Consider the following 15,534-nt stretch of genomic DNA (forward strand, 5'->3'; position numbering starts at 1 on the left):
TCAATTTGTATTGAAAAATCACTTTTGTGTGATTTTATTATTTGAGTATAATTACAAATAAGACTAGCTGGCCACTGGTTCCTGCCCCCCAGCAAGATCAGTTTTTTTGGCAGCACTGCATCCTCAGCGCTGCTGTTGCCAAGGATGAGAAGACAGATGAAAAGAAAAATTATATCGCCCGTCCACTGAGAAACACAAGACAAGAAGTGAAAGGGGGACATGTACAGCAGTCATGATCAGCAGCCCTGGTACTTCAACCAGCATTCATTCACCCCACTGAATGTGCACTTGGGCCCTCTATACAAACTGCCCCCGAATCGACTCTGTTTGTTGGGTAAATATTGATTGAGGAGAGACTTACCTCCTGATAACTGCCATACAAATCAAGGACTGCGTGGGGAGGGGGAGGAGGGCTAAGCGAGTGCGTGTGTGGGAAATTTCATAGATGAGTACCACAGAGGAAGACACGGTCTGTCAAACTTCTGTATCTCAAAAGACCACAGCGTGGGGAACTGAAAGCCCAGACCCACTTTCTGTCCCCTGCTAAGATTTTCTTCTTGGGAAGAAAGTCCTGGTTTCCTCACCAGAGTTAATCATTAAAGGGGAAGAGTGTACTTTCCATTTCATTGCGGCTCCTGTTTGATGTTGCCTGTGTTTGGAGCTGGTGTATCTCACTGCTTGTATTTGCTCAGGCCAAGCCATCCAGTCAAAGGTGATAAATTCACCTGCTGGCCAGTAAGATTTCTCAGAGATTGTTGAAGAGAAAAATAGTTGTCTCACAAGTCTAAAACATTTTGTTTTAGCACTAATGATGCAGTTGTATTGTTAACCAAATTAAGTCAATAATTAGTCTAATGATTAGTCTAAGGACAGCCTGTCACTCACATATCTTACTTCATCATAATCATCATTTCCCATCTCAAACTTTAATCTGAGAAGTAAACACTTCCCTTTATACTTTTTTAAAAAAGTATCCATATATTGCAGTAAAAAAAAAAAAAAAAAAAACTAAATACAGTAAATACCATAGACTCTTTCAGGAGGTCAAGTTTTTTTTGGAGATAATGGATTGACAGAGAGCAAACAAGTCTCAAGGCCAGGGGGCTGAAAGCCTAAGAGTCCACCCCACTCGCCTCCCACCCACTCGCTCTCAGTTTCCCTCTATCACTGCTTGTCCGGGAGCTTGACTGAACTTCAAAAGAACATCACATTGAACGCGAAACGTTACACTGAACGCTGGACATTCGGCTCCAGCTAATCAATAGCACAAAGAAAGCAAAACCTTGCAGTTTGATAAACTCTTGGCTGGAGTGTCAATCAAGCAAACAGATTGCATGTTTCCCTCTCTGATAAAGATTCTTTTAAAACCCACTGTGATGCAATTGAGCTCCACAAACTGTCCCGACAACCTTGAAGCAGGCCTAGGTTCTCACTGCAGATGCAGGATAAACATACGCATGCTGCTGCTGATTCTGCATTGGCCTTGATGAAAACTATTTTTCATACTTAAGAAAACTTTGAGCAAGCACCATATGCCCATTTCTCAAGGCACGCTGGCACATAGTGAGTGTGTGTGTGAGCAGATATATTTGCGCTCACCTTTAAATAAGGTCATTCCCTGGTTAGTGTTTTTTTTTTTTCACGGAAGACGAAACAAGCATTATAAAAGGAATTGCTCAGCCAAAAAAAAGAAAGAAAGAAAATTTATTATATTTTATATATTTACTCACTTTTTATATTTTATATATATATATATATATATATATATATATATATATATACATATAAAGAATAAGTTTATAAGAAAATGATCATGAATAAGATCTTTCAGGACAGATCTTTTCAATATCAGGTTGATTCAGTTCTGGTTTGCACTGGTCTGGTTCTACACATAACAGAATGGTTATTCTGTGAGCAACGGCTTATAATTTAATTCTGTTGTCACAAAGAGTTGTCAGATGCTTTTTATGCATATTTTTATGATATCTTTTTGAAGCTTGAATGCATTGCGATTTCATTGAAAAAGGAGGACTAGTAAATGTAAAGGGAAGAAAGAAAGTCATAGAGCTTTGGAACAAGAGTGAGTTATAATGAGTTTTCATTTGTGGATGAACTATTCTTTTAATGAAGACTGTTTATTATGCCAAATCTGATTGGCCATATGATCACGATGTCCTTTCACCCTTCTATATCATTGCATTTACTAAAGCAAACAATGCCACAATGACATGTGCACTTCAAATTCAGGGGCACTAGGTCTCTGACCTAGAGGAGGGTCTGGGTTCAAACCTGCTTGGGCTAAAGGTTATGAAGTCATTTGTCTCAAATTGCAGTTGAACCCTATGAAAGAAGAGAGTGTTTGAGGGAGAGAGAGAAAGAGGGACATCTGGAGGAGAAGGAGGGGGGAGAGGGAGGACAGAATGGCCTAAGGACTGGAGCAGGCAGGAGGAGGAGAAAGGCAGCTTGGAGTTGGGTCTTTCTTGTCTGGCTGAAGAAAGGATCTGGCACCGAGACTAATGAAGAGAAGAGGGAGGGAGACAGGGACGGGGCGGTTGGGTGGGAGATGTGCCAGGGTTTGGAGAAAGCCATGCACGAATGCTACAGATGTGTTTGAACCCCCTGGAGCAAAATAATGACATAATCACCAGTGGTGTCACTGAGCAGACTGCATACAAGGTGACATGAGAGAACATGGAAGGAGGCCCATCTAGTCCATGGAAGAACTTTCCATCAAAAGCTATTTGTAGGGAGCCATGAAGAATGGCAGTGGCACCGGCAGGTGCTTCTCTCAGTTTGTGCCACTTCAGGAACTTATCTGTAGAAGGAAGGAGTTCCAGCGAGCTTGCAGGCTCTTTAGAAGCTACTTAAAGCCCTGTTTATGTTTTGTCACAGGTCCCTTCATGACAACAGAATTCCAGCCCATGACAGGCAGCACTTAACACTGAGAGGCAATTAAAGGAAGTGGATATTCAGGACCACAATGTCACACTTTAGGGCAGGAAGCATGTGATGCTTGTTGGTGGGATATGGTCAAGTTCATCCCGTGATTTTAATCCGAAAAAAAAAAAAACATAAAAAAAAATGAAACACATTACACTGCTGCAAAAATCTTTACTGTTTTGCCGTTATAATGTAAGAGTTCAGAAAAAGATATTCATCATGAAATTAGCTAAAGATTACATTTAACAGTTTTATCATATCATTTCTGTTTTAAAGATTAACTTTAAGTGTTAGATGGTGGCAAAAGTAATTAAATTACAGTATACAGCCTAAATATCCAACAAAATCTCCAATAATCAGTATGGTACCCATACATTGTGTATCCCTACTTCAACAAAATCTATTGAGGTAAATAAAACAAGACCAAAAAAGTCTTAAAGTAAAAATACATAAAACTAGAAAAAAGTACATTTTATATTAATTTATTTAACTTTAAAGTTATAATATTTTTACTGGAAAACAAGATAAAGATAGTATAATTTTTTGTCAAGTATGATATGCAGTTAATAAATTCTTAAGTAGTTAAATGAAACACTCATATTAGATTTATAAGTATGTGGGGAAGAAATAATCTTGAACAGTATGTACTACATCTATAATTTATTCTGCATGTGCCAGTGTGTTTGTATGTGTGTGTGTGTAGTAGTTTTCTTTGGCTGGTGCTAAAGACTGCAGGGCTTGATCCCTCTGTGCAACTTAGTGACCATTAATAAGTCATTTTGTCTGGAAAAAAAAACATTGCCTGAAAGCATCACACACTCTTATCTAATTTCTGTCTCTGTTTCTCTGAGTAATATACAATATAGATTGCCTACAGCAGTTTGGCTTTAAGTCCCTCTGAACTGCCATCACCAGACAGTTAGAAAAAACCCTTTGTGTTCGGTAAGCAAAGCAGTATAAAGTAGGTGTGCTTTCGTTGCACCTTCCATTATGAATTATTAAATTACATCTCCTTGTTGATGTTGCTGTTTGTGCTAGTAACGAACAAAAGATAAGTCTTTAATGCAGATTTGATGGCAGCGATTACGCCGTCCCTGGGTAAGTACAGTCAAGGCCATTGGATGTAATGTGCTGTACTGTAGCGTTCTCCAGGTCACCTCCACTAATGATTAACCAACACGCTGAGGAAGTTCAGTTCCCACAAGAGCTGCATGAGAAGAAATCACACAGCCCCTGCGAGTGATCTCATCAACAGAGATACGGGAACAGATATTCCCTTAAATGGCAGGTGAAAGAAAAAATATTTTTGTCCAACCCAAATACAGTTAAAGACACCATCTGCCAGTCTTGTTTTAAAATATTTTCTAAAGTGCATTCAATAAAGACATAAAGAGTGTGAGGCTTATTTTATCAGTGGCCACATTGGGAACAGAACCTAAGTGTCGTCCTATAACTAGATTACTGGAGCTCCTCTGACGTGAAGCATTGTAATAACTAAGCTAATAAGATGGGAGTTTGTTTTCATAGAGCTCTATTATGTTCGGCTGGAGATGTACAATGTGACGGGGAGCCGCCAGGCGTGACATTTATAGCAAAGTGGTAGCGAAAAAAGAGGAAGTGCATTGTAGTCTCCTATCCATCAGCTCTCCAGTGAAGAATTGATTCAATGCTGAGCATAAGAGCCTTTTAGTGGCATAGCGCTAAACCAATTGTTTTTTTATATTAAAGCATAGAAGTATTTTTATATCCTATTTGTATTATAAGTAATACATGTTTTAAAATTATTATTTGTAAAAAGAGTACTTTTTATCCTGTAATTGTAAGTGTCAGTCCATCAGACAGTATGATCTAATTAGACAGAGGAAGATGATTGTGACCCAAGAGCCCTTGAAGACAATAGTCTGCATCATCTGACCACAGTGACTCTTGATATCACATGACGGGCTAAGGGTTTACCACAGAACACTTATTGTGAGGGGTGCCATCCCAGCTGCATGTGCACTTGCCACACAATGGGGCATCAAGCCGGACTTTGTCTTCAGTTTCATTCAAGCAGATATTTTATATATTTTGCTGCATATCGGTCGCAGGTTAAATATCACAACAAGAATTTTAATCTTTTGTTGGACATGGTTTTCTGTGCTTTCAAATTAGGGCATAAATGATAAAAATATATTTGAAGTATTACTAATTTAATTTGAACATTAAATAGAATTACATGTGTGTGAGGTAAATTGTTTTTTAATTTACAGGGATAATGGTAAGACATTTGTAGGTTGAGTTCCTCTAAAAGCGTAAACTCGCTCTGTGATGCTTTCAAAACATTACTTTGTTTGTTTGAGCATCCTGACCTGCCCGACAACAGCAACATGGGTTCAACCAATGGCGTGAGTTGGTGAGGACCAATAACAGAAAGGGGAGTTTTGAAGGAGACCTGTTTGAAAACAGTCTTTTAGTTTGTTGACGCTAGTTGCATATAGAGAAAAAATAATAATGTAAAGAAAATGAGACGTTAAGGGGTTACAACTGTAAGGTTAAGTTAAACTGTCCCTAATTTGTCCTTTAAATGTCCACCACTATCTTATAGCACTGTCTGTAGCTTTGATTGGCATTATAATGGGAGCGTGAGGTGATCTGGCTGACCACACTGCAGGTCAGTGTGAGGTCAGAGAGGAAGAATTGAAACCAGAGCCCGATCCTAAGATGTGCTAGTGTAGCGTGGCACAAGCTAGCAGCTCAAAGATAAACAACAGTAAACTAGCCCTCTGTGGGGGAGCTGTGTGTGGACTTGGGAGGCCAGGACCTCCTGGCAGTCACGATGGCAGCTCTCTGCGCTCTTATTGATAACCTTCTTTTCTCATGAGGCAGGGGAGATAATACACTCCTGGAACAAGGGTAAAGGGAGATGAATGTTAGACAATAGACGGTCGCAGTAAAGGGACCATCCGCGCAGTCTTTGAACTTTTCCCTGTCTCCAAAGGACAATTAATAATGAAGGCCTTTGGGGTAGGTCACACCAGGCACGGACAAGAGGAGACGAGAGAAGAAACAAAAGGGAAGAGAAACCTGGAGAAGAGGGGGACATTAGATAATTGATCTGTTTCGAGGGGGAGAGCGTTGCTGGTTAGAACATCTTATATTGCATCATTTACATTATGTGCTTTTCTTGTAGATATTTTAATGTTTCATCTAGTGTGCAATTTTTAATATAATATTCTACCTTAATATGACATTTTTAGTAATCCTTAGAATTTAAAATTTTCTCTAAAAGTATAAACATTTTCAGGTTCTGTTTGTTTGTGTAGCCCAACAACAGCAACACTGGATCTACCAATAGCATGTATTGTGGGCGGGGTCAATCTGTTTGCCAACCAATGGCAGATGAGGGAAGAGTTTGTTAATTAAAGCCATTAATTTTGCAGTTCCATTTGTTGACGCTAGCGGCGCCGAAATTACACACTTCACCTTTAATTATTCCCTCAACTATAACGGTATCTTTTTAACCTTGAAATTTCACCACATAAACAAAACTCATACGTGAGTGGGAAACAGTCTCAAAGTTTCATTCACTCAATGTGATAATAGCCACAGACACCTGATAGCCTGAAGATACCAAGACGGGGACTCTTGAAGTCAAAGGAGGTCTGTGTGAGTGTGCTGTGGGTATATGGCCACCAACACTTTTTCAAAAAGGCTCAGAGATCACAGGGACCAAAGAAAGAGAGTGAGAGACTAAGCCTTCTCTATGCTCTTCTCAACCAGTTCATGGGAGGAGGGTACAAGGACTGAAGACAAGGCGGGTTTGGGGCAAGTTGGGAGGGAGGACACTCAGGGGGTTTTGACAGAAGAGCCTTGAACTATTTTGTGGCCGAAAGATGAGACCTTCCCAGAGCTGTCATAAAAATGTCTCCTTATCCCAGTGGAGCCCGTGGACCCCACCCCTCTTAGAACTCTTCAATGGTGCCTGTGATGTGATACAGTAAGTGTGAAGACGGCTCCTGAGAACCAGATGCCACAATTACAGGGCCAGGAAACGCCACTTTGGCTAACAATGCGTAACTGTGCTGCAAGTTTTAACAGGTGTTCACTGTCTGTATACGATTAAATGCTCTGTAACTTTTCTTTGGATTTTAAAGGATTTGTTTGCCAGTTATTTTCCACACTCATGTTTTTCCAAACCCCTACGTTGTTCGTTTTTTAGTGAACCACACACAAAAAAGAAGTTTTGTAGAGTGTTTATGCAGCTCTTTTCCAAGTAAGATCAGTCCAGCTCTAAAAACACCTTAAACGTGGTCCAGACAAGTTTTGGTCTGATAGTCCATGTCTTCAGTAGCCATACAATAGCTTTATATGAGGATTTAAATGACTAAGTACTGACAATTTTCTTCTTTTTTTGTCAAGATTTAATAATTGCAAATGTTACGATTTTCAATGAATAACACCGTAAATTCAGTTTATTCCTCACACAAAGCTTTCATGAGACTTAAGAAGACTTTGAATATATCAGACAAGTCATATGGACAACCATTGTTACCATTTTTTTTTAATCCTACGAATGAATTTTTTAAAAGTAACAGTATACAGGTTTACAAGGACATGGAGAGAGCAAATAGTAACCAAATTTTCATGTTCAATTGAACTACCTCTTTAATAAAATATCATTCTAATGTGTTCATTTAGCTACGCAGGATAAACAAATGATGTTCCCAGACAACAGTTAAGCAGGCCTGTTAGGCTTGATCATATCTGCTTTGTACATAGAAAAACCCCTTCAGCGAAGAGATAACACTTGCCACATTGCTGGCGGCTCTGTTTGGGAGAAAAGACGAGAAAGGGGATTTCTCTTGTTTTTTTGGGAGCCTTTCAGGGTCCGGACATCATAAGCTGTGTCTATGCAAATGTCCTTGATTGTGTTCATTTGTGCCATTGTCCAGCTAAGACAAACAGAGCAGTAATTAGGAGAGAAACCATGGCGTAGAGACGCGATGGAGGAGGAGCCGAATGAAGGATAAACAACTTGAAAGAAAACAGCAAGCTTGGTGAGCCCAACACACCAAGTGCATTGAAGGCAATTAATGAAGCTTCTTTAATTACGGCCTTTGCTCATTCCACCATGAGGAATGTGACAATTATGTCATTAAAAAGTTTGTAATGGGAAAGTGAGGGGTGAGTACATTCGAAGAGGATGAAAGACACAAGGCAGCGAGAGGAAGTGCAATGAAAGAGAGGGAGAGAGAAATGACAGGGCCCGACTACAAAAGACTCACGAAAGTCTCAAAGGAGGAGGAAGCACATTACTGGTGCATATTGACAGACTAGATTAACATCAAACGATCAGCACAACAGAGGGTATATTCATTCAGGAGGAGCTAGCAAGGTGGAACTTTGATGATGCTAAATTTGGCCGAAAGAGCGACTTGCTGAATCGGCGAGGGTTCCAGTTTCATGCCTTGCAGTCTGACAGGTGGAGAAGAGAAAATTTAGCACAAAAAAAAGCCTCAGCATGAAGTGTCCCTTTGCACCGCTAAAGGTTGTGTGACCTCTCTCTGCGGCACGGACTTGCTGTGGGATGTCGTCGCACGCTAGACGAGACGTGACGTGAGATGAGTTGGCCCGGTAGGAAAAAAGGAACAGACTGGGGTGCTGAAATTTGCATTAAAGATCGAGTTTTCCTTGCATGGAAAATGAGCATTTGGGAAAGTCTTTCAGGCCGTCCTGCTTGTACACCTGTGCAGCCTTTGTGGCTCTTGATATGCAAAACAATCTCTCCCTCGGTTCGACTTCTCTACCAACAACAGTCTTATTCATGGTGCCCTGCACTTTCTTCCACAGCCATGCAAATCTTGCATTTATATATGAAAATAGGGATCATGTCCCTAAATATCTTCCTGGTCACGAAAGGTGTGGCGTGCGTGTTCTCTGTACCTGCAATCACAATAAACCTTGGCTTTGACCTGATCTAAATGAAAGCGAGGGGAGGGGAGGGGGATGGGGCAGATTTTTGCTAATAGTCAGCTAAATGATGATGATGTTTAAGGATAGTGTTTGAATGACCAGAGTCCCAGTGGGCAGATATTGATAGTGAGCTGAGCGCTAAATGTGAGCTCTGCAAATTGTATTTGACAAGGACACTTGGGCCTGAAGCATCGCTCCCTGTTTGCCTCATCAAACAGACAGATGCATGACTGTGTTTCGGCCCAAAAAAAAGGAGAAAAAAAATTCTTGTTCGCTTTACCCCAAGAGTACAGCAAGCGGGGGGAGCGTGGGGGTGGGGCTTTTGGGATGAACAGCTTGCCATTCATTGTCTAATCATATAAAGAGATCATTTAGCTGTATTAATTTTAAAGCTTTGAACTGCGCTAACATTAAGAGAAAGCATTCATAATGCCTTATGCATCACTGCGTGAATCTCACCTCGTAATACAGTGTGGCCTGATAAGGTGAATGCAGTAGTGTGAAACAGAGGTAACGGACGAACGCTCACCTCAAAATCGTTGGCCTTGTTGTAGTGCATGTTAAGAGCGCGGAAAAGCTCGCAGTCCCGGCTCACGCTCAGCTCTTCAGTCCCTGTCACACCGTCGTTGATGGCCTGCCGAGCAAATTTCTCCATCTGGATGTAGTAGAACTCACGGAAGTTGCTGAACCACTTGATCAGCTGAGATGTGATGCAGCGGTTGAACTTTGAGAGAGAATGGGGGGAAAAAGAGAAACACTTGTCATTTTTTTTGTAATTTTTGTTGCTGTAGGTCAGCACAGAGAAACGCATTTGATATTTACAGAGCGCCTTTGTGCTCATCAGTTTATTTATTAAGAATAAAAAATAGATTTTCATAATTGTTGATATTATGCTTATTCCTTATGGCACAAGCCATATGAAAAATATCACAATAATTTTTTTTTAAGCAACATTTTCTTTCAGGTAAAACAGATTTAATGTCAGTTTCACTTGTTTTATTGGTTTTCATAAAAAACATTTCGGGAAAAAATATAAAACTAAAGTTACAGTGTACAATCTACAGTGTATAATCTTTTTTTTTTTTTTCAGAAAAAAAAAATACCAAAAGGTTCCCACTAATTTAATCTTTTTTTACTACAACGAATATAATCAGGTGTGACTAACCTCTAATCTGGTTAGCCAGTGAGACCCTTAAATGTCAGGACAACAGATAAGACATTTGTTTCTACAAACGTGTTTACTTCACATTGTCCTTGAGGATGATGGGTGCGCAAACAAACCCGTAGCTGAGACAGATTGGTCAGAGGGTGTTTTTTGTTCTCCAACAAGGCTTACATGGTCGGTGCGGATATTTGCTGTTGTGCACAAATGCAAACAGTTCAGGGTTGATTCGATGAAATTATAATTGTGTCAATAGCCCGTAATGCAGTAACGGTAAATTTACATATCAAGTAGCCGAGTTAATTCTGACATGCCTCAGGGTTTATTTCCAACATTAATATCGAGTGAAGTAAGTAATCAAGTAAAGGGTGAAATTGAGTGAAGAAATCTAAATTACATGAAAACCTTGCAACAAGTACAGCTCTAATTGTATAGTTCAGCTTGGCAGCTCAAAGCTGGCCTTCGTACGCTGTTGTGGGAGCTATATTTGGAGCGCCTGATCCTAGACCAGTAAATACACAGTACTCTGTTTGCCCTGTGTACTTGCCCCATGACCTCAGCAAATGACCTGTGTGACCGCCTTTGGTCCTTTCGGTGTGTGCGCGGCTACGTGTGTATGTTCATGTGTGTGCGCGAAAGCTACGGCTGCCAAGAGTGTGAATGTACAGGACAGCTGAGTTGAATGTAGCCAAGTTAAAAGCTATAAATCCAGCGGGCTTTCTGTTGGCTGCTCTGACATGCAGCCTCCTGCCTTTTGTCATTATGGGTGTTCATCAAGCCTTCATTGCCTTTGCCTCCCCTTTCTATACCCTCAAAGAGCATTAATCAAAAATCAACAGCGAGCACTTATCTATCTGTGGCCATGAGAACATGCAGGCCTCTGTTTAGATGACAGCTGAGGAGAGAGAGATCGAGCATGAGGAGAAAAAAAAAGAGGAAGGACAAGGAACTAAGATGGGGGAGGGCGGCCGTGTTTTCCGAGGTTAGATGTAATTACCGTGTAGAAACTTGTCTGTGTGCTTGCAAATTTAAGATAATGATGCAAACGAGGAATCATTGCAGGGAATCTGAGTTGGAAAAAGAGTCAGAAGCCACGAAGGGCTGATAGGTGTCCCCAAAAGGCCAGCCGAGAGCATAATTACCGCGCCACCGCGAGAGTCCTTCTCCCATAATTCAGCAGAAAATGATTAAGTCGTCATCCCGAGGCATCAGTCTGCAGAAGTTCAAACATGTACTTAACCTATTCAGGAATTATACATTTGGCCTGTGTGTCGCCTCTGCCTTCTTTCAGCCTAACATCGAGCGAGAACACGGGTTGAAAAGAAAGAAAGAGGAGAAAAAAAAAGAACAACCAAAGAAGCAAGGATCTGATCTCTCGCTTACCCCCGTTTCAATAGACGTTAAACCTATTAGGATCTACTGAACTCGAGGGGCTTTTTTTTCCGCTTTATCTGCGGAGCGAAATGCACTGTCCAAATTTCCAGACACTGAGATAAGGACCCCCGGCCCCGTGACGACTTACTCCAGCCCCCCCACCACCCCCTTAATTCTTTTAGAATAAGAAACAAAACATTACAAAATGATAGCAGACTGCTCACTGGGGAATGAAAATTGCTTTGACATGGAGATTAGGCTCTTCTATTGTCATAAGACATTGTCTCATATGAGTGGGGCATGCAGAAGAGATGGATAAAAGGCGAGAGAGGGGGGAATTTTTTTCTAGAATGGCTAGTGGATGACATAATGGAGAGCGCAGAAAAGTAAGTCCGCATGACATCGTTTGGCAGCGCTGTATAAAGGGAGATTTAAAAAGCATTGTTGCCGAATAGAAATACCAGAGATTCGGGGGACAATGGAGCCGCGTTGCTGGAACGTGACAACTCAGCAATTAAGGATCATGTCATCTGCTTGTCAAAGAAAAAATAACTAGTCTAGCTCTCTCAGCTCTTAGCCACCCCATGGAACAAAACACTAAATGATACGTCGTTGCACAAAAAACACTTGCAACACTCATTTGTCTTTGTGGGATCGTGGGAGAGAAAGTGAGATGGGTTGGTTTCGAACAATACGTTTTTTGCATTCTGAGTCAAGCTCTTAAATTTTTCAAGTAACTTCTTAAAAAGTTTTTAAAGTGTTGACATGTTGTAATTGCATGCACGTATATTTTATTTCAGGAGCACCAGTGAAATTTTTCACTCACCTGGTGCTCTAAACAGAATTATTATTGTTAATTTATGTTTAATTCCTGACTATAACATAACAACATGCATTTTTGTGAAGCTGCTTTGAAACAATATGTATTATGCAAACTGCCATATAAACTTGAATTATTTATTATTAATTACTAAATTTAATAATTATTATTACTAGTTTTATTATAAACATAAACATTGTTTTGATACTGAATTGAAACAAAAATATATCCTTTTTTTTATAAATTAACATTTCAAGTAATATAAGCTATAAAATATATTTAATAAATATTTTGTACATGAACAATACTTTATAAAAAATAAAATTAAATGAAAAAGAAGATTTATTTTAAATAATCCAAGCATAATAACTAATGGACTTAACTTTTCTAGAAGAAAGTGTCTAGAAGAAATTTTCACTTGAGCATGTATATGAAACCTTTAATTACAATAACTGCAGCTTTATTAGGATTTGATTTAGTATTTATTTATTTATTTAAAGTTTTTTTTTTTTGGTTGCAATCACAATCCACTTGCACATACTTTGATCAGCAAGACGAATCAGCAAAATGCTTTTGTATGTATGCGTAAAAATCTACACGCACACTAGTTTCATAAAAAAAAATCTATTATTCTATCATTTCCAGTAATGTTCTAAGAACACCAAACTCGATGCTTCCCATGGGACACCTCATCCTGTTATTCTGTACCCCCACAAAAAACCTTGTATATCCAGTGAGCACGCTCAAAAGATTCATAAAACAAATCAGCCTGACGCCTGTGATGTGTCCGGGCAGCAGTTGACTCAGAGAACAGCGTATGGGAGCGAGAGCATTTCACACACTCTTGCTCACGGGCCTGTGAAAGATTATTCCTCTGGTGACAGAGATCCGCTCTTTCCAAGACACCGGGGGAAGACTTGACCTGTCACTCCGCACGTTTCCTCTGTTAGCCATGGACAATACAGGCTTTCACACACGCCTGGTGGGGACGCTACTTATATGGGGGTCTGTGCATTTTAAGTCTCCCCCCTCACACACAGCATGCACTTAGATTGTGAATTTGGGAAAAGTTGAGCTCTATAGGGGGAAGTAAGCTAAGTGCCCCAGTAGGTTACTTGATATTCGGCTGTTAATGCTACATGGTATGCTGTATGTTTAAAGGCAGTCAGGCAGCCTGGTGATAAAGCCTGAGCGGCTGAATTTATTTCCCTGACCTACAGTTGACCTTACTGGAGCTGTCCTGCTGAAACGTATACTCCTCGACCCTTTCGGGGTGACATAACCCCTGCTCATACTTGCTTTGACTGCTCATAATCAGTGTCACACCATCTTCCTGCTAATACTCCTCTTAACCTTTGACCCTCTCTTAGTTTAGCCCTCAAAGGCTTCTGTAACCAGCCCAGTGGACCACCCCTCCATGATGTGAATATGCCATATGCGATTTATGGTGATTAAATTGGAAAGAAATACAGGGGTGAGCGAGGTGTAAAAGATGTTCATGGTATTTTGGCAGTAAATCACATTAGTATAATGACCCATCACAAGCAGGAGTGTGTCCTATAATACTCTGTGTGACAAATTTTATAACAGATAACAGTTCAAGGAACAACTGTGAAAATGAGATATTGAGGGGAGACAAAAGTATTATCCATTACATAAGAGCTAAAATCAGGGAATTGTCACAGTTTCCTGTAGCTTTCCTGTTAAGGGAGGCTGTATTAATCTCTTTATGACCACTGGCTCACTATGTGAAGTCATAAGTGGGAAATGTTCTTGCTTGCTTCTGCACTACCTGTAAGAAGCAGCTTCCTCTTCCTGACTGAGTTACAATCTGTCATCAACATTATGGTTAAAGTCAAATTCTCTCTGACTCACGCTTTTAGCCTTAGTACATTTACAAGTGTACTGTAACTGCAGACTGTAGAGCATTGACTATATATGTGTATGTATGTGTATATAGTTTTTAAAAAATATTAAGTAAAAAGTTAGTGAAATTTTTTTATTGATTTTTTTTGTCTTAAGCTTGATTACAAATATACAATTCACTATTCTTGTTAAATGTATTTTTTTTTTATTTTATGAAACATTTACAGTACTTTTCAAAAAGAGAGAGTTAATTTCTAAATTTCTGTTTAATTAGGCCATTAAATAGTTGCTTTAATACAAAGGGAAGAGTTTTTTTTTTATCATCCGATTACAGACAATTTAGGTAAAACAGTTGTCATATCAACCTATTTCCCACAGTCATTATTTCCTATTTAGATCCCATCATTATGGTGCCTAAACGTCTTTAATCACTAATTCCTGTAACTTTCGTGGGCATATACAGCTGTAATTAGTCAGTAATTTATGCTTAATTCCCTTACATACATACTAGTTGATCCAACAAACACATGCCACCCATTGTTCCCGTCTGCTTAAGCAGCCCTGAAAAACCATCTCTCCCAGGACACTGACCTTGTTTTGCAAAATGTTAATGTAATTTAATGTGTACAGAAGCCTTGTCTAAAGGGGAATTATAATTGGACCGTCTTTAATTTAAGGCTTTGATTAACTTTCTCTTTTGTGGCTGAAAATTAAGGTACAAAACATATGAATTAGAAGAAGTTTTTAGGTTTTCTTAAAATCAGAGTAAAAAATTTAAAAAGGACTGTCCGTCAATAAATCGGCTTTCTCAGATATTACTTTAATATTATTCTAGATATTATATCATTCCCTATCAGAGCATAAGCGCTAACAGCGAGCGATGAATGGCAGTACATTCACATGAGTATTAAGCTGCTGGCAGATTTAGATGGATGCAACAGAAGCATGTGTGTGAGGATGAGGTGGTCACCCTGGACCCGGCACAGGGGCAGCTGGGAGTGAGAGGACCCTGCTCTCCTCATTTAAATAATGTGGCCTGAATCTGTCACATTATTTCTCCTCCGTATGCTCCCTGTATGACGCATCAACAACAAATTAAGTTGTAAATAAAAGACAATCACTGCCATTGTTTTGTTTGTGTTGTTGTGCTCCATTTTGTTTGTTGTCTCCCTCCTCCTCCGAGTCCCCTCCCGCTTTCGTTTGTTAGTTTCTGCCGAACCTCAAATTTTCTCAGCTCTTATCACCCTCTGCCTCCCACTTCCACAGATCAGTTGGTGATGGGAACTCTTGGAAACTCTTGGAAATTATCAGAGACAGAAACAGAGACTAGTTGTCTGTAGTAGCGCGAACAAAAAAAGAGGTTAAAAACGTGATCTCGCGATCAGTGTTTAAAATGAAAGTGTAAGTGAGTAAAAGG

The 15,534-nt window shown here is 39.8% G+C and overlaps 1 protein-coding gene across 4 annotated transcripts in view; it reads right to left on the reverse strand.

Annotated features, from left to right (window-relative positions):
• prox1a (prospero homeobox 1a) overlaps positions 1-15,534 on the reverse strand; it is a 41,082-nt gene that overhangs the window by 14,869 nt on the left and 10,679 nt on the right. For all 4 annotated transcript variants that reach the window (XM_059520594.1, XM_059520592.1, XM_059520591.1 and 1 more), the window contains exon 4: positions 9,425-9,619. In XM_059520594.1, the coding sequence (XP_059376577.1) occupies positions 9,425-9,619 (195 nt within the window). The remainder of the gene's footprint in view (positions 1-9,424; positions 9,620-15,534) is intronic.

The sequence above is a fragment of the Carassius carassius genome, chromosome 32, assembly GCF_963082965.1.
Source record: "Carassius carassius chromosome 32, fCarCar2.1, whole genome shotgun sequence".
NCBI classification, from domain to species: domain Eukaryota; kingdom Metazoa; phylum Chordata; class Actinopteri; order Cypriniformes; family Cyprinidae; genus Carassius; species Carassius carassius.